Consider the following 25,529-nt stretch of genomic DNA (forward strand, 5'->3'; position numbering starts at 1 on the left):
AACAAATCGTTTCACCTGCATCAAGGAATAACTCAACGTTTATTAGTTTGATTAAATTTCTATATTTCACTGGCAAAAATTGTTATCTTTTCATGTAATTCTTCAGTTTTGGAGGAAATACAGAAAACAATTCAAGTCAACCAACAAATCTTATTACCTAGCAGATACAAAGAGAATCAGACTCACACGTTTATATATGTAAATGAGTGGGTTTTAAGCGTTGTTTTCCTTTGGTAATAATGTGTAGTTTTTCGTTTTGTTTTTGTATTTATGAATGTTTAAAAAATCAAAAAATAATTAATGATGTTCAGAGTGTATTTTTTGCGTAAATGTAAGATATATGTTGAATGAGAGTTTTCGTCTAGTTTGAGAGTGATGGAAATGATAATGTTTAATCTATATGTATATACCGAAAATGTGATTTTATTCTAATATGTTCTTGCATGTATTGACAGTATGCGGAGTATATAGAATAAATTCATTGGCTGGTATCCTCCTCAACCGGCAAGCTGGTTTACTCCCCATTCCCGTAGGTTTATTGGAATACAAACATAATTTACCATTTACTATAGTACAGACATTTACTAAAGGACTACCAAATTAAGTAGATGACCTATTCATATATATCAAATTATAAGCTTGGTGATCCCGCCTTGGTAGCGCGGAGCTGCTATCAGATGAAATAACAATAACATTCTGATTAATGCTTCAATTAAAGGTCTTTATATACATGTAGCGTGGGATATTCCTACTTGCAACAATTGTAAAATATATTCAAACGAAACTGTCAATTAATTACAAAATCCTCCGATATTAACCAAAATACACAGGTGCGAATATATTGATGTATGCAGTATACCAAATCGATACTATAAATAAACTATACGGTCGGGGAATTGATGTGGGGCACAAACATGGAACGTTATTTCTGGAGATATGTGAACAAGTTCCTTCATGTTACTGAATCAGAGAAACAGAAACTTTTGGACGGGGAATTAATGTTAAGTATATAAATAATTTTGTTTTGTATTTGCTTATCTAGATCTGTATTACTTCCTCTTAATGACTTAAATTGTGAATGGACAGTACAATAATACACTACTTATTCTCTCCTTGTGTTCCCTATAGTGATTTTTTATACAGAGGGACAGAGTTGACAATGAGTAAGTCAACATGGACACAACCTGTGCCATATCCCATTTTCGCCTTTTGTGTTAAACGTATGAAAAATTCGCCGTCCTAGATGTCTGTCTGCCTTAATACCTGTTACCGTATTAGTTACAGACGAATCGATATTTATTTTTATTGATGCCTAGGTTTATAAATATTAATTTTGTTGTTTGTAAATGTAAAGTTTTTTCTTCTCAAATCCACATGCAATTCGCCGTTACCTTCAATGGCTGTATCTGTCTTACTTTAATTAAACTAAATTATTGATGTCTTTCACTAAGTTGTACGTACAGAATACTGAGTTGTACGCACAAGATACTAAGTTGCAAAAGCCAGATATTTAGTTGTACGTAAACTATACTGAGTTGATCAATATATTTTAATTGTGGCCAATACGCCGCCAAAATTTCATTGTCAACAATTTCATCTTTTATTTTATTCTTTCTGGTTAACCCCTCGCTGCGAATCAGTGAGAAGGTATAGGGACAGGCTTGTACGAACGTAACCAAACGACGCCTTTGGTCCACTGACTTTTTTTTTTTTTATAAATGATTCAATTGCTCTGAAACTACGTACATTTTCTCACAACCAGCATCTTTTGTAGGAGTTCGCGTTTGAAACACACGGAGTAAAAATGAGGTCCTTCATTAATTTCATCATTGTCCCTAAACTAAATACACTTACCAATAACCATCATCATCTGGGACAATTTGAGTTTTAACCTCCTTGGGTAAAATTTGAGGTCACTACCACAACAAATATATATATGACATTATCACTATAACGTCATTAATTATATCTGATTTGTTCTGAATCTTCATGTACTCACTCACAACTATGATCTGATGATGAATTTTCATTTCAATTTTACGGGATAAAAACTAGGTCAATCTTGATATAAATAGATGTCATTGTTTTGACTATCAGCAACTCAGTTCACTATCGTCTTGTTATGATATTAAACAGTGTTTTCCTGAGCGATATTGTGAGTTACCATCGTTTGTTGCGCATTGGTTGATGTGGAATAGGGAGGAGATCCGTACGTATCGTTCGATATCCCTTACTTCACCATACGTACCACAGAGTGGTCAGATTCAAAAGTTTACATTTCAGCGACTGTTTAATAATAGTCATTTTTAATTTAAACTCGTACATATTCTGCTCACATGGTGCTTATTGAATGAACCGATGATTTGGAATATATGTTTTCAGGAGACAAGTTCCGATAAATGATGCAGGGTTTTTCTCCTACATATCTCTGGGATGGCTTACTCCTCTTGTACTGAAGCTCTTTAAAGACAGAGCAAAGGAAATTAGACTGGAAGATGTGTGGACATGTTCAGACTTAGAATCTTGTGGCATCAACACAGAAAGGTATTTCAGCAGGTTTTTCCAAACACAGTAAAACTGTCACCACCTGTTCTTCAGTTACTCCTTTCCCTAGACAGTAATCTATCCGTCGAGACGCTATACTGGGGCAGCGTCATTCTATAAACCAGAGGTACTCCTAGAGGTTAAATTAAGAATAATTATTTAGTGTATGTAGTATATTAAAACAGCCGCCATATAATGACCATATTGTCTGCGAATATATATGTTAGCAAGAAAACAAAAAGAGTTGCAAAAAGATAAATTGATTTTCTTGTTTTTGTATACATGTAGCTCTAATACGTGCGTGCTCTATTGGTATTATGACGTAATGAAGTCCAGTGACTGTGGGTAGAAATCAACAGGATTATATACTTTGATAACTAATCATTAGACAATCAATAGTTTTCTTGGCACTGATAAATGAATCAATATCATTATCTTCCTCTATTCACGTAACCTTGTCGTACTCATCTATCGTCAGGTTGGAACCCATGTGGATTGACGAACTACAGACCTACGGACGAGAAAAATGTTCAGTTTTCAGGCTTTGGCTGAAATTTTCATGGGGTCGACTACTAATTGCTTTCTTAGGCGTCTGTTTCAATGCAATTATAACATTGCTCATTACGGTAAGCATTGAAATATATTCTCATTTATTGTCGTTTTCGATTGGGTATACTCGTTATTGACAATTGTTCATTGCAATCACAATGACACATTTAAGCTGATAACCTTTGCTATCTGTTCTACGATTCCTTTGCTACGTTTCAGGGTTATTTGACCGATGTAATTACGGAATATTTAGAAGGGCCGGAAACATCTCTACCTTACGCCTTTGGTTTGGCTATTACTTGCCTCGTTGGACAACTTCTAAGATGTTATTCTTTTACTTCTGTAATCTTTTATGGATCTCAGTCAGGCAAGTTGTTCATGGACTCATTTAGTATTTCTCTTTAATTTCACTTACGTCACACACAAAAGCGTTTACTAGCATACACAAAGTGTGATTTGAAACGTTAAGAGCAATTGCCACCTCACATTAAAGTATTATCATATTAACTAAGTACATTATCTCTTATGCATTTTGTCATTATCTCTGTCATTAAAACACAGTCTAAATGTCTCTGTCATTATAACAGTCTAAATGTGTCTGTCATTATAACACAATTTAAATGTATCTGTCATTATAACAGTCGAAATATCTCGTCCTTATAACACAATTTAAATGTCTCTGTCCTTATAACCAAATTTAAGGTCTCTTTCCTTATAACACAGTCTCAATATCTCAATATTGGGTAAACCGAGAATAATTGCGTAAGATTTTTCCTGCATCTGTTGTTACTTAAATAGAATAAGAGCATCTTTCTCAAATCCTCATGGTTTTGTAAGATTTTATTCACCTGTCGTATATTAATACGCAAATGTTTGGTGGTTACGTCCGTCTGTAGTGTCTATTGCTGTCGTTGCTTTACAATTTTCCTTGGCGATATCATATACGATTTCTTTACAATTAGGAACACGGTTTCGATCCGGAGTACTCGGAATGGTGTACAAGAAACTCGTGAAGTTAAAAACTATGAATGGAAAGGTTGCTTCTGAGGTAAGGCTATAAGGATTATCCCTATGAATCGATGATAACAGTACATATGGATAGGGGGTATCTTATCTTAATTGTCCTCGTTGTTTGGAACAATGCTTCGTCCAGTCCCAGATATTGAATTACAAGTAGAGGAAAATAATTGAATAATTTAGCCTTGTGTGTGTTAACTAACGCTAAAGTCGTGAACTATTGTCACAGTGTAGTTGGATAATGTTGATGTATTGGGACATATCTGTACAGTTGTATTTCTGCTATAATTTGCGGATTAATAATTTTTATCAGTGCTGTAGTGGGGACATATGCACTTACCATACGATCATTATTCATCATGACAGCTCCACAAAGACATCTTTTAACCAACCCTGCGTCCGTGGTCCGTGGTCCATCCGTACACACTCAACATCCTTGTGGGGTGCATTCCCAGATTCATTGCGTCAAAATATCTTCGTCGCCTATATGAGACGATTTTTAAAGTACAGTGGAACTTCGTTAACTCGAAGTCGACGGGACCACGAAAAAACTTCGAGTTATCCGAGTGTTCGAATTAAGCGAGTTATCGTTTTTGGTGAAAAGTTTGGTCAATATTTGTCAACATTATATAATCATTATAACTTCGCTCTGTCGCTCATCAGTTTAGTGTGAAGACTGGTCAATACATGTAAATATATATGTTATGTTTCGTTATGTCACTTGTAATTTGGTGTAGTTTTGCCGATATACAGTCACGATAAAGTTTCTTTCACTTAATCACTTCAATAACGATCTGATGTGCAAGTCATGTTTGCAAAAGGTAAACGATAAAACGGATTTCGACAAAATAACAAGTTATTAATGTCAAAACAAATAACCGTTTAAGTTTAACACAGACTGCATACAAAACGTAACAGAACCATTACCTTTTATTGGACATATATAAAATACTGTTTGATCGGCCTACTTACTTTTTATTGATAACCACGCCATTTCCATGTGTATTAGCACCGGAAGTTGGGCTGCGCATGTGCGTATAAAATGTTACTGTAACTGAGTTGGCGTTTTATCCGATTTAATAGACAGCACTGACCGTTACAGTTGTACTCTGAACACCTCGGCAGTAATTACGCTATTGTTTCAGCAGTTTAAAGATTTAATAGGCGCCGGTGACTGTGTCATTTCTACACCTGTAAAAACATCAGCCGGTTAGATCTACCGGTGTGTCAGAGATTAGTTTCGCTTGAGCGAACGGGTAGATGAGTTGTTGACTATCGTGTGTACTGATATCGGCGACCGATGTAAGTAAAGCTGTACTTTTTATCACCAAGACTTGTTGTTATAAGATTCAACCGACAATTTCTTTTATGAATTTATGAAACACTTATAATAGCATGTAGATTAGTAGTGCCGATATGTTCAGTATTACAAACGGAATTTAGCTCTTAAAAAATGTCGGCGTTTGCCACCGATCGACGAAAATTATACTTCGAGTTATTCGAACATTTCAAGTAGGATTTTTATTGTTGGGACCAAATTTTTACTTCGTATTATCCGAGTTTTTCGAGTTATCCTAATTCGAATTTTCCGAGTTTTTTTTACTAAGATAAAGAGAGAATTCGGCCGGGACCGGCGAGGTACTTCGAGTTAAGCGGGGTATTCGAGTTATCCGAGTTCGAGTTAACGAAGTTCCACTGTATTTTTGTTTTTTTACCCTTAAATAAATCAACATTACATCTCACTGAACGGAAATAAAAACAGATTTTGAAATTCTGATCGACTTGCGCCGTGCACCCCACAAATTTATAGACAAAACACTACAACCCACTAGTCGACCCAGGCCGTTCGTCCGCCCGTAAACAATTCTTGTTATCACTATTTCTCAGAGAGTACCGAAGGGATCTTTCTGAAATTTCATATGTAGGTTCCCCTTGGTCCCTTGTTGCATATTTCATTTTGGCACAAGTCGGAAAACAACATGGCCGACAGGCAGCCATCTTGGATTTTTACAATTGAAGTTTATTATCGCTATTTCTCAGAAAGCACTGAAGAGCTCTTTCTGAAATTTCATATGTAGGTTCCCCTTGATCTGTAGTTATGCATATTGCATTCTGGCACCAATCGAAAAACAACATGGCCGACAGGCAGCCATATTGGATTTTGACAATTGAAGTTTGTTATCGCTATTTCCCATAAAGTACCGAAGGGATCGTTATCAAATTTCATATGTAGGATGCCCTTTGTCCCTAGTTATGCATTTTTTATTTTAGGACCCGTCGGAAAACGATATGGCCGATAGGCAGCAATCTTAGATTTTGACAATTGAAGTTTGTTATCGCTATTTCTCAGAAAGTGCTGAAGGGATCTTTCTTCATATTGCATTTTGAAACCTATCTGAAAACAACGTGGCCGACAGATAGCCATTATTGCTAAATCTCAAATTTCATATATATAGGTTCCCCTTGTTTGAAAAGTACTGGAGAGATGTTTCTCAATTTACACGATTAGTAAGAGGAAAAATAGACAGAAGAACATGAACCAATAAAGATCATTCAATGGTGGACGCCAAGATCCCTCTGGGATCTCTTGTTTATTCAAACTCTTTAAGTAACGAAAACATTCAATTACCATATCTGACAGCTCTTAACCGCTAAACCTTCACTCAATGACAAATCCTACGCATGTGGGTTAATGTTGCGTCCCGTTTTGTTGCTCATTAGTGTATTCATGTAAAATATACATTGTTGTACATTGTTGCAACTTGTACATTCCAATGACGTCACATTGTTTACAGATCCCGCGTTGTGTCTGCACTGCCTGACACGAAGGCTTCATTCTGTGTTTTTTAGTGTTTTTGTTAGTTTTCTGATAATTCAATTGATCAGGTATGATTAAAGAACCCCAATCAATATGAGGTGTGAATGTAATTTTAAGTTGAAACGGCATGTTTCGAAAAATACTTCAACTTTCACTTTGTCAGTGCATTCGTGATCGCAGCTTCGATCGGCTGTCATGGCAACGACGAGGACGGTGGTTTTATCACAGTGACGAATTTACAAACTTGCATGTGTACAGCCGAAAACTTCTAACTATACTTTATGTCTTTGGAAATCATCTGTAAATAATTAATTTAATTAATTACGATCCATTGCATTCGTTTATTAACGTTTGTTCGTTTCTATATTCCGATTTCGATATTTAAAACACTGAAGAGTTCCAATATTGGAGAATGAACATTAACACTTGCTCTATGAATCGTCCTAGAGCACCCGACTACCCTAAATCAATACTTATGAAACAGGTAAGAGCGTGAAGGTAATTGTATGAGAACAACGAAAAGTGTTGTACATTCTTACGAAAATGACAAACATCGTCAAAATTACTTAAAAAGTAGTCAATTAATCGGCACTTCTTCAATTAACACCAGTTTATAACGCCGTTATGTAACCAAACTTAAATAAATAAAAGAATGTACAGCACTTTTTCTCGGTTTCTTAGCACGATGAATAAGTGTATCATATTTGTTTGTACGACAAAATACAAATCCTAAGCAAAGAAACGTAGTTATGGAGTTATGTTGATTTTATTGTATTATTATGTTTTAGCATTACTATTTTTGATATAAACAAACTCAATCATAATTATTATGTTAATAACTGCATAGTATAGATAGAAAATTTTGTATTTTAGGCAATAACTATATTTGGATCAGATTCCTTGAGAGTGCTTTTTAATGCCCAGTTATTCGTTTATATTCTTGCGACGCCTGTTTATTTGATAATCGGGACTGCATATATCTACTACCTCATTGGACTTTGGTGCTTCGTAGCATTTGGGATATTTGTCATGTTTTACATGATGCAGGTAAGGCAGTATACTTCGGTAAGCTTATTTGGCACTAGCTTTTGGTAAGGTTATTTAGTTGTTGTTCATAATGTTTTTCCTCCAACATAATTATTTGACCTGAATGGGCATGCATAGCAGGTCGAGTCGATCGCTATGTAAGGACATACACATAGATCGGCCTGTTATCCATAATGCATTGCGAGGTTCGGCCAATCGACTAAATGAGATGTGATCACATGATCTCTTTTACTACGTGTTTACTATGCGAAAAACACGTGTTGCGTGCATAAATATGTTTTTTTTTTGCTCTGGGTTATTCATTTATGTAATTTATTGTTCAATATTTTGTATCAGTAAAGTTTACAAGATTATAAACAACTTCACCTTTGGAATTACACGTTTTTATCAAAAATAAAGCACTGAAATAGTTATCAATAATGTACTCACATACATGTTTTTTTGTACTAGGACACGTGCCAATCATTTCGTGTATCATGCAAACACGCGTAACACACATATCACGAGAATTAAGCAGTTTTACAATTAATACCAGAGTTCCAGGTAGAAATTGACCGTATATGAATTAAAGTGAAATTACATTTTGAAGTGAGGGAATCCCATTTGAGAAGCCCCAAATTACAATAGATAACCTAGTATGTACATGTATCATATATATAGAGGATATTACATGAGTGGCTATGTCATATGGAATTTATTAAACTCGTTCAATAATTTGATGTAACAGAAAAACTAAGTCGATTGATAGTAAAATTGAAATGTGTCAACAACTCACAACTTTTAAAAGCGTTAAGCAATTGGTCTTTTGAACTTAAATCAAAGTAAGGCAATTCCCCGTAACTGAGACTGATACAGGAATAGATTGCGATGATTGACGAGAATGTGAGAGTGATGCATGTAAGTGTAAAAGATGAATGGGTGACAAGAATGAAAGTTGAGAAAATTAAAACTGCTAGCAAAACAATATTACTGCAATCTTTGACCAGTGTTCGGGAACAGGTGAATAAACAAACAATTCCCGATTTTTCCTGAATAAGTTGACTGAATTTGGATACCAATTTTTGTGTCTTTGTTAATATCTAAGTTACAAATTCCAAAGGTAGAATATTGAATGTATATGTATAGTTAACATTTCGACAATTTTTACTGGTTGATAAGCCATATTCTTTTACCCACTTCAGTTTTTGTAACATTATTGACAAATCATTATCTAATGAATGAAACAGGTGACTGATGCGTAGTAACTGTGTAGTAAAACAGATCATGTGATCACATCTCATTTAGACGATTCGCTGAACCTCGCAATGCATTATGGATAACAGGTCGGTGACGTAAATCTATGTTGATGTCCTTATATAGCGATCGACTCGACCTACATAGAAGTCTCGTTTATAGATGTCACACTGACAAACATGGATGAAATGATGGATAGATTTACTTAAAGTATTTTGTTATAATAGTTAATTTGCAATAATAGTTATCTCTCCTTAACATGATATGAAATATCGCATGTATCTACAACAGACGCGGATCCAAGTCAAAAGTTGCTATATCAGTATGCATATCACTAAAAACTTATTGTAATCTTATTGCATAACGGAACAGGTAAAATGTTTATTTCAAACTTCAAGTGAGCACTTTTATGAAATTATTTCATAATCATTATATAAAATCGGTCATTTTCTTCTAGGTTGTCTTGGTTGAACTTATTTCTTTACTCAGACGAAAGACCTTGGTATGGACGGACCGGCGGGTTGGTACAAACATAGTTGTGTTTGAGGTCATATAGCATTATATGAATTTGTCTGTATCAGTGCGATTTACAATTTATTATTTAGAATGATGCTGTATAACAGTGTATGTTTAACCATCATTGGATACACATTATATTTAATTATAGAGTACATTACATCTTAATATGAAATGCATTTATGGAAATTGATATTAATGTGTTGGTTGAGGCTCTCATCACAATTCCGAAAGGGGTATGATACTGGTTTGCTGATAAGACACATTGCATTTCCGAAATACCTACACGGGTGTTATATTATTATGCTGGTTCAGATTTTCGTTGCTTTTCCAAAATACCTACACGGATGTGTATTTTTTTCACTGAAACAGACATCCTACGCCTTTCCGATATATCTACACGGGTTTGATATTGTTGATGGTTCAGACTTAAGTCTTTTTCCGAAGTACTTTCAAGCTTGTGATACTATGTTGCTGGTTGAGACTTCCACTACTTAACGAATGACCTGTACGGATTACTCCAACAATGTTAGAGGTTTTACACGGCGAGATACTTTTGACAGGCGCCGTGTAACCTCTAACTGCCCATAGCTGATTTTGCCGATGCTGGCGATGAAATTATCAAAGATCGTACATTGAAAAAATATAGCGTGTCAACTTACATTTAAATGATTAAAAGGGTCCAATATATATTTCTTTCCGTAATCCCATGATTAAATGAGAATAATTTCGTAGCAAACACACAAATTATGAAGTTTTCTTTTTCCGATGCGAAGCGGAGCTCAAGCAGACAATACTGCCGGTAGTGATAGTAGAAATACCACGTGATTTGCCAGTTAATACAAAAATGGATTGCAACCTATGTCCTACAAGCGGAATACAACAAAGTCCGTATCATTTCGTTCCGTTTGAAATAACTAAGACTATTTTGTATCAACCTTTAGGCAGCCATTTTTAAAAACGACTAGAAAAGTGCTACAACGACATAGGGGTGTATTTTGTGTGTTCTATACCGGATTATACTATATATTTGTGTCTGTGACAAACATATGGGATATGTTTGCATACATGATGCGTAGACATCGTTGTAATGACCTGTCAACCACTTAAGTGTTTTTTCAAGCATATTTTGTTGCGCCTGGATTTCTTGCTTCAGAAATAAGAGGTCGCAGTCGGCAAAATAATATCCGATAGAAAAAGAGCCGACCAGCGGCCTCTTATGTTATAGGAGTACTGTACGGATGTGATGTTGTTTTTCTGGTTCACAGTTCTGTCGCTTTTCCGAAATACCTTCTCGGGTGGATAATGTATGTCAAGGATAGGTTCAGAGGTCAAACTGAATTTTCCACTTCGAATAGAAAATTATATATATTCATATGTCGTAAGCTTATGAACATTTGTCTTTAATAGTAGCATTTACATCTGAATGCTGATATATCCATTACTCACTGTACCAAAATGACAAAACAATTTCTGTCTTTTATTTAATCAACAGATACGAAAGATGAGTGAAGTTCTTGGCAGCATGAAGTTAATAAAAATGTATGCGTGGGAGGAATCATTCAAACAATCTGTATTAGGTAAACATTTACTACATATGTTCATACACATCTTACTAAATCTCTTGATATATAGCAACATTATTTAAGAAAATACGAAGAAAATCTCATATCTACGAAAGCCGAAGGAAATTGTTTTCGTAGACCAATATTTTTTTCTCTCGCAATAACAAAAACCTATCGCATATAATTAAACTCGTTGAATAAATTGATGAAACGATTACAATTCCTTGATCAATATTCAGTTTGATATTTCTATAAGTATATTATATTATTAACTTTATTTATGTAATTTTGACAGTATAAAAGCCTTTTCTAAGATATAATGAAATAAATGATAACAACCTTCACTTATTTAACAGGTACAAGAGAAAAAGAAACGAGACCACTGTTACTATCGACAATATCAAATTTGATTTGTAATTCCATCATCCCAGTGACCCCTTCCCTAGCTACAGTAGCGACAATATCATCATATGTAAACGCCGGTAATCAACTGACCGCGTCGACGGTAAGTGTATCAAGCTTGCGAAGTAGCTTTTGAGTAGCTCTCTTTCGTTGTTTTCATTCTTTGTACCATTAAATCATTACTGAAGTCGGATTGTTAAGTGTGGAACACAGATTTAAAACCGTGAAACGACTTTGAAATTATTCTGAATATTTTCGTCCCTCAAACAGTTACTTCCTCTACCACTTAAACTACCATTGAAGTACCACATCAATATGGAACGGTCACCTCCTCTGCCATGTGGGTCATGTGCGCTCAAGTGCTCACATCATTATGAAACAGTTACTTCCGTCGCCATGCGCGCTACCAGTGCTCAAGTCAATGAGACAGTTACTTTTTCTGCCATGAGCGCTACCAGCCTTTAATCACTACACAACACTTACTTTCTCTGCCATGTGCGCTACCAGTGCTCATATTGATATAAAATATATACCTTCTCTACCAGGTGCTCTACCCATGCTCACATCACTATGAAACAGTTACAATGTACCTTACCTGTTATTTGCGCAACCAGTGCTCAAATCATTATGAAACAGTTATATCCTTTGTCATGCGTCTTACCAGTGCTAAAATCAATATTGAATAGCTACTTTCTCTGCCATGTGCGCTACCAGCCCTAACATCATTTTCCAAAAGTTACCTCCTCTGCCATGGGCGCTTATAGTGCTCAAATAAATATAAAATAATTACCTTCTCTACTTTGTGCAGTAGCAGTGCTCACGTCACTATAAAACAGTTATTTCCTCCACCATGCGCGCTAAGAGCGTTCAAGTCAATATGGAACCATTCCTTCCTCCGCCATGGGCGCTACCAGTGCTCATATCACTATGAAACAGTTATCTCCTCCACCATGCGCGCTTATAGCGTTCAAATCAATATGGAACCATTCCTTCCTTTGCCATGTGCGCTACCAGTGCTCGAATCAATATGGGACAGTTACTTTCATTTGCCATGTGCGCTACCAGCCATTACATCATTATGAAACAGTTTCCACATTTACCATGTGCGCTACCAGTGCACAAATCAATATGGAACAGTTACCTCCTCTGTCGTGCGCGCTACCAGTACACAAATCATTAAGAAACAGCTATATACCGTCTGTCATGCGCGATACCAGTGCCCAAATCATTTTGATACAGGTACCTCCTCGCCATGCGCGCTACCAGTGCACAAATCATTATTACCAGTGCTCACATAGTTTTTTTTGTGTTATATTTTGTATGAAGAATAGGAATGTTTTTTATGATATAAACGAATCTGGTATCAAAACATCAAAACACATTGTCGACTGTTGACAACAAAGTAATGCCTAATCTATAAACTTTTGTATGGGGAGATGGCTGAAAATCCTTTCGAGCAAATTATCATATTTTAATATTGTGTCAATATTGGATATGCGTGCAATATTGTGGTTAACGAATCGTCTAGTAGAACGTTTTCATGTGATGTCGAATGATAACAAATTTCAGTCAGTGCCCCTGTAATCCAGAATTCATTTATACACAATTGTATCTGCCATGATTATGCCTTACTTCCCGCTTAGGTTGCCTAAGTGGAACAGCTAATATTTCAACTTTTATTTGCCATCGAATTTATTTTAATGTACACTCGCCTCTGTGTATGTATCTGTGTCTAATTTACAATCTCTTTCTAAGATTTATGCGCTAAATGAAGTGTATGTGTTATGTCAATATGGAGTTATGAAACATATTCTATGTTTGTTATCAGTCGTTAATTTTGGATCATTGTTGATTAAGCTTTCAAATGTGTAATGCTGTTCATTTTGTGGCCACAGAAACCTGTCTCAGTCTTTATTACTTTATATATTTCCAGAGCTTTTCGATTGTTTCCACCCTCAACTTCTTGCAGATAATAATATCCTTTATTCCGACCGCCTGTCGGATATTTGGAGAAACCAGAATCAGTTTTGAAAGAATAAAGGTATATTTACCAAATCATGCATACAAGTCTTTAATATTGGAATCGTTCTCGTTTTAGTGACATGCCTGGTAACTGAGGTTTTGTCAGGGTTGCATAAACTGTCTGGAATGATTGACAATAATAACACTGTTATGCAATTAAAATCTGCTGTCGATGCTAGCAATCATGATTCAAAATCGATTGCAATGTCATGAAATATCAAACGCGCTATGATAATATAACCCCTTTAATTTTATGGAAGTATATCACACCATTTATAAGGAAGACACGCCCACTTTTATATTAACAGCCTTAAAATACAACAAAGCTAATCAAAGATATCTGACATATTCATATATGCTGTTATATATATATCATATTATTCTCGATTATCCCATGAACATGTGGTATGAATACTTCCTTATTTAATTTTATATATATATATATATCTTTCAGCTACGAGGAAATGAAATACATATTAGAATCCTGATATATCGTGCCTATGTACAATGCTAACAATGCTATATATTTGATACACACAGCGTTTTATGCTAGAAGATGAATTCACGCCGCCGCATCACGATGTCAAAGACAAAGGGAATGCAATTGAGCTAAAAAGCACAGTGTTTATGTGGGATGGCGAGGGCAGCAAAGAGCCATCCGATAAACTTAAGCTAAAAGGTTATGATATTTAATTGTATAAGTGATTTCAGCGTAAAAATGTACCTTGGCGTGAAACAGCATACGGAATTTAGGAATTCAAAGTACATATTGAAATGCTACTTATGTATATCGATATAAGGACATCTTAACACTCTCTCCAGTATAATAATGATAGCAAAACTACATTAGCTAATTGTTTTCTAAATTTATATACATATAAAATTATGATATCACTATTAAATACGTTTAGTGTTTCTTTTTGTCTTGTAGTAATGCTGTAATGTTGTAGCCATTTGGTTATGTATATTGTTATTTCGTTTAGAATTGCGCCGTCATCCGTCAACAACATCGCTAGTACTACAGAGTATAGACCTCACAGTCAGAAGGGTAAGATAAGTGAAACAAAAAATTGGATTTTTAAAGATTAACACCGAAGCTCTTAAGTTTAAGTTTTAATACTCTTCATAATGTTTCAGCTACTACAATACATATGACAATATTACAGCGAAAACAGTTTTGGTAGGCCATTTTCCTGACATGTGTTTACTGTTAAAGAAGATTTTTCTTTGAATTGTCTTTTGATGACATGTCGTTAAGTAGTTTTTATACCGTCTAAACATTGCCGTTTGTATAGGGTAAACATATCGGTATATGTGGAGCAGTCGGTTGCGGGAAGTCATCCTTGCTGCAGGCATTGATCGGAAGGGTGAGTTATTGTCGCTCGTCATGTTTTTGGTCGCCTCCAATGGCCACTTTAGGCGCATAGTATCACTAACGAGTCCTAGAAAGACCAAGCAGCTGTATGATGTCTCTATGCATTACTGAGAGGAGTCCAAGAAGAACTAAACAGCAGCATAATGCAGTTTATTTTAAGTCGTTTTTACTTTACTGTATCTAACTCATGATTAGTCTAAAAACGATGCTTTTATATTGTGTCATTTGTGCAGTCATGTTATCTCCTATTATATAATACGTTAGATGTATATAGAAGAAGAACAAATTATATAAGTAAGAGTTAAACATATATGAATTATATTACATTGTGTAAAATATATATATCAGGACTTTCAATACATTGAATACAACAAATAAAAGAAATACTTTTTTTTTAACTGTATTTTCTATTCACATTATTGCTGCGAGTTCTGTTGTTACACCGTCTTTAGTGGAAGGTATTAAAATCATTGAAATTCAGATCGGCCGAAGGCACGTTCTTAACTGTGGGTCTACCGAATATACCAATTCGAATAAAAAAAATTAAAACAAAATATATCTGAAAAAAAAAATGAAAATGAAGAAATGCGAAAAAAAATATGAAGGATGTTTGTAAATGTTAGCAACGAAAATTTAAACATCTTCGACATTTGATAATACATTTATAAGAATATTTGGTTTTACTACCAGATGCCGCTAATTACAGGACAAATTGCGGTTGATGGTCAGGTGGCGTATGCCGCACAACAGGCATGGATATTCAATGGAACACTCAGAGAAAACGTTCTCTTCGGAAAGCCTTATCAAAAGGATTGGTATGCCAGGGGACACATTGCAGCATTATATTGATATATTTTATGATATATACGAACACAATTATTTCATGGAGAAATAAATCTTCTTATGATAAACATTTTAAGTATTTTTAAAACATGCATAGTTGTCAAATGCATTCTAATTGTTCAATTTCTATAAATTATCTGCAGGTCAATATAAATAAAACCATTTGAAATGAGCCGAATTCACGCGTACCAGTATATCAAAATATTGCAACAGATGGTGAGTAAATATGAATTGATAATTAATTTATTAAATCCATGATACAGGTACACTAAGGTTGTCAACGCCTGTAGTTTGTACAAGGATATCCGCATACTGGCCAATGGAGACCTTACTGAGGTTAGCACATATTTGTGATCATATTTTGTAGATGCAATTAAATAATTTCATGAGTGAATACGATATTAATCAGTACACATTTAATTATGGGTATTAATTTTTCGATATTCGAGCTGTATCTATACACAACCTTAGATGTTGATCCATGCAAATCTATTTTTCCTTCTGTTATTTTAAGTTTAAAATATGACTTAATTATTATGTATGTATTGTTTTTTTTTTTTAAAGATTACGCTTTGTTAAGTTCATTTTGAAAGTCGTTTTTACAAATGTACTTAAGTAGGAAGACCACCATGAGTAAGAAGTAGCGGTGAATAAAGCGGACATAGTATCCGTGGCATCAAGTGTGCTAAATTAAGAAATGTTTTATGGAGCAATGATGTATAAAAAGAGAAGGTAAAATTTCGGCATAATCAACACCACTGATGTTCATCATTTTACACACTATTTTATAATTAGATCGGCGATAAAGGAATAAACCTAAGTGGTGGCCAGAAACAGCGCGTGAGTCTGGCGCGTGCTGTCTACAGTAAAAGCGACATATATCTCCTTGACGACCCATTGTCCGCCGTTGACGTTCACGTCGGTCAGCATTTGTTCCACATGTGTATTGATAAAGTTTTGAAGAATAAAACCGTTGTCTTAGTAACTCATCAACTCCAGGTAAATAATCAATAATTCAATAAGTAAATTTTACTGTTGAATATACGGTGGAAACACTTTCTCCTCGTTAAAAAGTGAATACTCAACAAAGTGTCCTCGATTCATTCCAAAGGGGACATGACAGACTCACTATTAAACTTTTATGATTATTTCTTTACAGTATTTAAAACATTGTGACGAAATTTACGTTATGGATGATGGTGAAATAACCGAGCACGGAACACATGATTCGCTGTTGGCACTGCATGGACAATATACTAAAGTGATGGAACAGTATAATTCCAAAATGTACTTTACCGATACAACAGGTAACGATGCCACGGACTTTTTAAATCCCATTTCCTTAATAAGTACCTATACGTATAGGGCGTATATTATTGTTTCCCTCTTCTTGAGTATTGTTTACTGTATGCGTTTTCTTGACATTTACATCACCGTAAATACTTTGTCTGGTTTGATATCGGGAATGGACATATTTAAATGTTAGTGGTTATTTACCGTTATCATCGACTCAATATTCCACTATGCAGATGCAGTCATGTTTGGATAGAATCAAAATCAGTTGATATTTGAATAAATTATCGTTGGTGATCAGCATACTAAGCCTAGGTAAGGCAGATGCCACGCGAGTTGTCTGATGTCTATTATGAATTTAATAAAACGCTTGTGTACTAGGTAACCGTTTACTGGGTGGATAGCATTTTTTCATTTTACTATTTTCTAAATACAGAAATAATAAATACATAAACAGACAAATATCTACTGATGTTGTAGAATAAATTATGTCCATTATATTGCAGACGATCACAGCATAGAGGAAGATGGCACTGACAAGGAATCAATTGATATGAAAACAAATCAGCAGCAGAATGACATGAACAATTCAATGGCTGCACCTTCGCTGGATCAAAACTACGAAAAAGGTTTGTAAATACATTCAGTATTGGCTGTTATCTACAATTGATTTTAAAGTTAACTTTTAATCGATCATATTTTTTAGGCCCTGAAAAGTTGCTTTCACAACCTTGTCCTTTGTTGATGGTGTCCATACTGTACTACAGAGATATTAGTGAGGTGTTTTCTTGTTGGTGAAACCATATTTAAGGTGATGAAAGGTGAAGTAACACGAGTGTAAACAACCATTGTTGGGGAACCGCTATATAGAACTTTTTATTTAATTTTTTTTTTTCTTCACGTTAATGTCGGAAATCGAATAGACATATGACAGACTGGTAGTTTTATAAACAGCGAAATTGTCCAATATAGTTTGGTCCTCTAATTACATGATACGACCACGGTTTCTTTTTCATCTAATGTCAGACTTACGATGTGCGCACATGCAGCTATTTGGTCAGTTCAAGCTGCAACAAATCACATCTTAAGTGTCATGTAATTTTGCATCATGTGTACACGTGTTTGTGTTAACACACACAGTCGTCGTCAGGAGTTTCTCTCATCTTGACATTTACCTACGTTATTATGAGAAGAACGTACCGCGATTATCAAAATTAAGATCAAGATAATCAAGATTATCATTATCACTTAATGTTCCATTTCTGTAGTGATGTAACCAATACAAGTATTCGGTTTGTTAAGATTCTTTTATTCTCCGGTCAGAGACCAGGGATCCTGCGAGTGTTAATGATCTCATGTCCATTCACCTGGGCAGGTAGCGCAAGAGTGATACCTGTACAGGTAAATGTTTGGCAGGTGGCGGGAAAAGAAGAATGGGGTGGTTTAGCCAATCGCACGCTCACATGCTCACGATATATGTATTACTACACCTACCGGTGACCCCATGACCTGAATATATAATATATACAAAGGTTACACGTATAATAAATGTAAGTGTTTTCCATTTCAGGTATTTTAACGAACAGAGAAACTTCAGCAGCTGGCGACATTACTAGGGAGACATACATGAGCTACGTCAACGCAGGTGGTGGCAAAATAGTGACAGCTTTGGTGATCTTGCTGTATATGTGTTTCGCATCTTCTGTTGCATTCAGTGAATGGTGGTTAGGAATTTGGATCGAACAGACAGTAGGTTCAGCTTCAGTTATCATTTCAGATTTCGATTCTATTAGATGTAAATGATTGTTTTGTTTTTATTTTCTGTACCAGGATCGAAGTGTATTTACAATGGGGAAACTTAATACTTTACTTGGTGTGCTTTCCTTATATTATGCTTGGTAACCATGACAATCCATATCACATAACAGAAATTAATATCCTTATACAAATTGTTTGAACAGCGGTGAGATTAATGCTACAGGCAATCCATACCGGAAGTCTCTGGAGGTCATATGTCCAGGTCGTCGGATTTTTATAGTGCCCTTTCAATATTCGTGCACCCTCCCGAATTTAATTCCTTAAAACCTTGAATATTTCTAGTATTATTCCGGTTCTACCGAGGAAAATTCCCAAGGAATCGGTTGTATTCATGATGTCAATATAGATTCTTAATTATTGGCGTGCTTTTAAATTTCAAAATGGTGTATCTTATGATCAATTTTTCAAGCGCTGGTGTGACAAGAAGTTCTGTATGCTTTTGTCTCTGGTATTCTTGCGCCAGACTAATCACAAGTAAACATCAACAATTACGTACATTGGGTTTGGTTAGTTTTACAATGTATCTAGAGACAATACAACAAAAGTGTAAACCTATATATTTATGCTCCCCGAACAAAGTAGGTGAGCATCATTTAGGGACATATCAGTATCGCGCATTTATTTCTTCCATCAAAATTGATAAATGTGTAATTCAACTTTGTTTCGGTGTGTGTGGATGAAAAGCAATGTAGAAAAGATGTTTTTTTATTGGACTACCATCACATATGGTGAGATTTAGTTCAAATTACGAACAGTCATGCGACTTCCCTTTGTTGTCTTGAGAAAAATAATCGCAATCCTCATCATTTGATTTAAAATTATTAATGCCTGTGGTGGTAGCTTGGGAGACATATGTAACGTATTTCGTTACAATTGAAACATGTTACTACTGTTCGTCCCGATGACATTATGTTTTATATCAATACGATATATACTTTATGACATAACCAACACGGAAAGCTTCGGCATCACCATCTTTAATATGAAGCACTATAATTTTGCAGTTTTGTCTTATTTATAGATGATAATTCTTTTCAGACTTCACCAGCAGTAGTAGCACTTCCTTCCGAACTCAGTTCAAATGCGACAAATTTGTCAGTTGTAGAGAATGTCACATTATCCCCCGAGCAAACAACAAATACAACATTTTCCATGCAAATGGAAGACTTACAGGAGAGAAAGGACTGGTATTTGAATATCTATATTTATACATCTTTAGTAATAGCTGGATTAGCTGTCTTAAAAGCACTAGCCGTCGGAAAGGTAAGTAATCCTTACTTCTTGTCGAAAGTCAGTTACTAAATTATGTATGGGTATCTGTAAAGTCCGAAACGAAAGCAAAACGAAACGAAACAAAATTAAATCAAACGCAACGAAACGAAATCAAACGAAATGAATCGAACGAAATCAAACGGAACGAAAAATGAAAACATTGAAAAAATTTAGATATATATATTACAAAGGCCGAAGTGTCCCATTCTCATCGGTGTAAAAACAACACACATGAAAGAATGAATTGATCGCAATATTCAACTCAGTTCTTTAAATATAAAATGACTCTATTTAGATAATTAGCTTTGTCCACAATTTATAGGCGTGCAAATCGCGTAGTGTATTGGTGCACGTCCGATCTAAAAGCACGTGCCAGAGGTGATTGTAGGCAACTCCTTTTATGGCAGAAAAGCAAGGTGTGTATCTGATCGTGCAAGGTTAGAGTTCCAGGAAAAATTCTGTACTTGAATGGCGCGATTCGTATAAATGCTGGTGTCGGGAGTGTAGACAGAATGGAACTGCGAATAATTATGAATATACAATATTTAAGTACTGGATTAGTTAAGTGGATTTCCTATGTTTGAAAAACGAATATATTTTATTTTATTTCAGCTTTGCTCGTAGATTTTCGTAATACCAACTTGTTCTTTTCATCTAAATCCAAGTTCAGACATGCATTAAATAACGTACTGTAGCTGAACCGTCATGCTTGAAATAACGCTTATAGCAAGTTGAACTACGTTAACTTGTAAGAGTAACGTCCCTTCATTTCGAAGGTAAATCTAGTTGGTTAGCAGTGAGTTTTAATACGCAAGTGGGTAAACAAAATAATGTATATAGCTTATGACTTTAAAGTTATTGGTAAAAAGATATTTTACCAGTATTTGTGATTATTTTTGGTAGAATCAAATGTTTAGTATACAAAATTGTGTACACACATTACACTACGCGATTTGTATGCCTATAAATAATGGACTAAGCATATATTCTGAATCAGACATCGAAAGAAGTCTTACAAGTACGGATACAAAGATAAAGCACCAGTACTTAAATCAACCGTGTCCCGTGTGAGAATGTCCAACTTGTACGATGAAGATCTCTCTGTGGTTTTGCGATGAAGAGTATGTGTGATAACGCGTCCCAGAGGATACGGTAGGCAAATATTCAATATTTCGAATATTATCGATAAACCAAATTCACAGGGTGGGGTCTTCTCCCTTCATTTCGTTAGGGTAGACGTAACTGCTACTAAACAGTGCTAGGTTATGACCCATTTGAATATGGGGCCGCTTTAAAAAATTAATCACATCGTCAATTAGACAGGCGACTCTCTTCTTGTTTATTTTCAAAGAGATACAGATACAAGAATGTCCTCATACATGAGGACTAGCTTTCGCCATACTTCTTTTTTCCTATTGCGATAAATTCATTCCTGTGTGTTGTTTTTACATCGATGAAAATGGGACACTTCAGGGCTTGTAAAGTCTTTTTTTTTCATTTATTTTTTTTCACTGCTTTCATTTTTCTTTTCGTTTGATTTCGTTTCGTTTTGCTTTCGTTTCGCACTTTATAGGTACCCAGTATGTATTCCTTTAAAATCGAAAAAAACTAATGGTTTATTCACATTAAAATTAAATAACAAAAAATAACTGTTAAGCTTTTGCCCTGTTTCCCTATGGCAAAGCATAGATGATACAGTAATTGCTGTGATAGGCTATCAACAATCGACCACTTTCGTGACGTCACCGATATTATTTTGATTCTATTGATATTTTCACAGATTTTGTGACGTTATAAGAGAATCTATGAAAAACAGATAACGTATTTACAATGTAAGTGACGAATGCTTTATAAAATGGTACTATAACACTTCTCGCAATCGTTACTGACTAACACCAACCCCGTCCAAACATCATCAGGTACTTTAGCACCAGTCTTCAAGGCAACATTGTAAAGAACCGTAGTAATGAGATGATAAAATACATTTCAATTAAGATTGCAATATATATATTTTAAAAAAATCAATCAACAACGTTCTCTTAGCGCTTTCTCTCCATCTTGGGAACTCCCAAGATGGAGAGAAAGCGCTAAGAGAACGTTGTTAAGTTTTTTGTTTTAAAATTATTATTCCGTCCGTAAGGATCAAACAACGTTTTTATTGTATATCTATATAATAAAAATACTAATAATGCAAATAAATAAATAAATAAATAAAAAATTCTAAAAACAATTTTTTGATAAAATGCAATTAGCAATGTATTTTTTTGCTCGTGTGGAGCGACTTCTGTTCAGTGAAGAGCAGTTATCTTTCGTCTCTATACCACCCTCGTAAAGAACAAGTATGGAAGTTACGTACCGTAATTAGAAAACAGTCACAGATTAATAAGATAAATCAATGCTGTGCTAGGGCTGCTCGAAATGTCTCATGATTTGAACTTTTTTCCCTTGTCAAATTAAAGACAATGATTTATGGACTCGTTATGCAGGTGATGGTTAGGGCATCTGTCAATCTACATAACAAGGCCGTAAGAAGAATCATGCATGCTCCAATGCAGTACTTTGACGCAAATCCGTCTGGTAGACTCCTAAACCGATTCTTGCGGGACGTAGATGAAGGCTAGTAAATCTATAAAAATAGAAGCCATTATGGTCGTAGTGTAAATTGTGCTCCTAATCATACTGTCTATTTTAGCATGGGCCATTAAGAAAGAATTTGTTCATGATTAAACCTGAAATAACCTTTTGAATGTTGGTATGTGTTTTTTTTATTTGTTTGTTTTTTGTAAATCCACGTTTAGAAAACTTTCAGATTTCCTCTAAAATGTATAAATGTCATAATGCGGGACTTCATACACATACGTTAAATTATGAGACTCACGTTACTGTTACAGCTGATATATTCATTCCGAATCTGTTGGATAGCCTACTTCAATCGATGATGGTGATACTTCTGGCCCTCGTCACTACGACCTACAACTTCCCATGGTTTCTCATCGCATTTGTTCCAATTGTGTTTTACTTCTACATTATCAAAGTCATATCATCCGTGTCCATTCGTAATTTCAAACGACTTGAAAATGTGTTGAGGTCACCACTTATAAACCATGTGACCATATCATGCAATGGACTTAGTACCATTGTTGCTTACTCACAAGAAAAAAACTTCATTGATAGGTAAGCAATGGAATAGGAACGCATAGCTTTACTTGTGAATTAACATTTTTACTATTCAGTAACTCAGACTAGTTTTCAACAATATCGAAATAAGATAAATAAATCAATCTCTTCTCTGTATAACACTAGAATACATTACTCAGATGGGGAATGGATTATGAAAATATTTACAAAGATTTTCAGCAGAAATCGTTTACGCAAACTAACTGCAAAATAACAAAAAAGAGAAAATAAACTCATATCACCTGTATTTGTATATTCATTATAGATGTGGTCGTTACTCGGACCCGACTTCCATGAGTCTGTTGTTGTTTGAAGCCAGTATGAGGTGGATGAGCACGAGAATGGACGTTGGGGGTGTTGCTGTAGCAGTTGTTACGACTATCACTGTGCTGTTCACTAAGGGCACCGTGCCCACTGCCTTGGCAGCCCTGTCTCTCACGATGTCCGTCAAGGTAGATTATCCAAAACATTCACCACATAGTCTTTTCAATTTCACTGAATCACTTATGTATGTCAGTACACAAAAACAAATAGCTGCTTAGGATGGGACTCAATTATCGGGTGTCCTAACCCACAGTTTAGCTCTTCAGCCACCACGCCATATAACATACAGACACACTATTTAGAATAGATATAATCTTTACCCTACACAATATATGCATAAACAAATGTATATAAATTTACACTATAAAGTAAAGGTCTGGAGAAAGATATGCGTAAAAGTTTGTAAGTCGCTTTGTCTGTAAGAAAGCTATGTAAGAAAAATCAATCTTACGTACAAATTTGTAGCATTTCAGGACTCGCACGACTAAATGTTTTACTATATTTTATTACATGTGACTCCATCTACTCCACCGCTCATTGGAAGTTCAAATGATATTTGCACTACCTGCAAAATGATATTATCGTATACGTTTATTGCCATATAAGAACACACGGGTACTAGAGAGACATTAATCCTGATATTGACAATGGATTGGGTAGGGAAACCCTCACTTGGGGAAATCCTGCCCTTTTTCACCAGTAGTCATGCGTCATTCGATCTTCATTAGGAATGTACTTTTTTTTCAAATCTTCAGACATTACTCTTTATTCTAGTGAATAGAAACCCACTAGTATATCAGCTGTTGATTACTTGAAAAAAAATCCTACAAACCTCAGAAAACATGTTCAAGGTCTCTTGGTTCAAGTAAAACAGGAGATGTTTTGATGATTTAGTTGTGTGTTGTGTGAGTCTTTTCTCGTATGCATCATCTGCGACCATGCATTTATCTTACCCAGAGATAAGCTGATTAAAATCCCAATACCAATAAGTAAGAAAGAAAAGACAATTTGGTAAGGGATAATTTCACGCTTAAATACTGTACTACAACAGTCACAGGAGGTTATCATGTCATGTGTCATAAAACATACAGAACATAAAATAACTGGACAATGAGAGGACACTGAAGGAAAGCCATACATAATGCTATGTAACATGTTCTCAAATAACAAAAACAACGAAATGTTTTCGTCCAAGTTAGTCCCGTGGCCAGAATTTGTTAAGTTTTTTGTCAGTGGGTGTATTTGGACCTTGCGAGTGTAGTATATTCTCAAACATTTTAGGGTGTTAGATTCACCAAAATTCCGTAAAAATGACATCCCCCATGTTCATAACACATCCCCCCCCCCCCCCCCACACACACATTTAAGTATATTTGTGTAGATTTTAAATACAGCTCTAGCCATGCAAGTAGCATTCCACCAAGAAAACCAATTCACGCAGAAAAGATCGAATATCCGTATCGAGCCCCTGTCTGCCTGTTTATCTATGAAGCTGTCAAAATCACCACACTTCGAAATATCGGCATCTCGTAGCGATGGAGATCGACAGTGGCTCCGAATAGCCTTAAGCTATGACTGAAATTCCAATGCCAATTGTGACGTCAGGTAGTGACGTATTATTTATTAAAAAGTGACAGAACCATAAACAAAATACAAGTGTATCTTTTAAAATGCAAATTAAGTAATGTGTATTACATCAGTTTTCAAAGTATTT

At 35.2% G+C, this 25,529-nt stretch overlaps 2 protein-coding genes across 2 annotated transcripts; both read left to right on the plus strand.

Moving 5' to 3' along the window:
* Positions 1-11,204: 11,204 nt before the first annotated feature.
* Positions 11,205-22,935, plus strand: LOC117318702 (multidrug resistance-associated protein 9-like). The gene is made up of 14 exons (XM_033873661.1): positions 11,205-11,304; positions 11,646-11,794; positions 13,625-13,732; positions 14,254-14,392; positions 14,697-14,761; positions 15,009-15,080; positions 15,779-15,903; positions 16,195-16,267; positions 16,727-16,930; positions 17,091-17,238; positions 17,731-17,853; positions 18,795-18,973; positions 20,081-20,305; positions 22,801-22,935. Exons 1-14 carry the CDS (start codon positions 11,229-11,231, stop codon positions 22,933-22,935), a joined length of 1,821 nt encoding a protein of 606 aa, XP_033729552.1. The 5' UTR covers positions 11,205-11,228.
* Positions 22,936-23,179: 244 nt separating this feature from the next.
* Positions 23,180-23,943, plus strand: LOC117318703 (multidrug resistance-associated protein 5-like; the record flags this gene model as incomplete). The annotated part of the gene is made up of 2 exons (XM_033873662.1): positions 23,180-23,488; positions 23,757-23,943. Coding segments are annotated over exons 1-2 (426 nt in total), but the record flags the coding sequence as incomplete, so codon positions are not given.
* Between the last annotated feature and the right edge of the window lie 1,586 nt (positions 23,944-25,529).

This window comes from Pecten maximus, unplaced genomic scaffold, assembly GCF_902652985.1.
Source record: "Pecten maximus unplaced genomic scaffold, xPecMax1.1, whole genome shotgun sequence".
Taxonomy (NCBI): domain Eukaryota; kingdom Metazoa; phylum Mollusca; class Bivalvia; order Pectinida; family Pectinidae; genus Pecten; species Pecten maximus.

Bases quoted from the DNA above. Each gene is read 5' to 3' on its own strand.
- LOC117318702 (XM_033873661.1), top strand. From the start codon at position 11,229: ATGAGTGAAGTTCTTGGCAGCATGAAGTTAATAAAAATGTATGCGTGG. The intron at 14,393-14,696 runs GTTATGATATTT...TATTTCGTTTAG, and splicing joins CGATAAACTTAAGCTAAAAG to AATTGCGCCGTCATCCGTCA. The intron at 20,306-22,800 runs GTAAGTAATCCT...CTCGTTATGCAG, and splicing joins AAGCACTAGCCGTCGGAAAG to GTGATGGTTAGGGCATCTGT.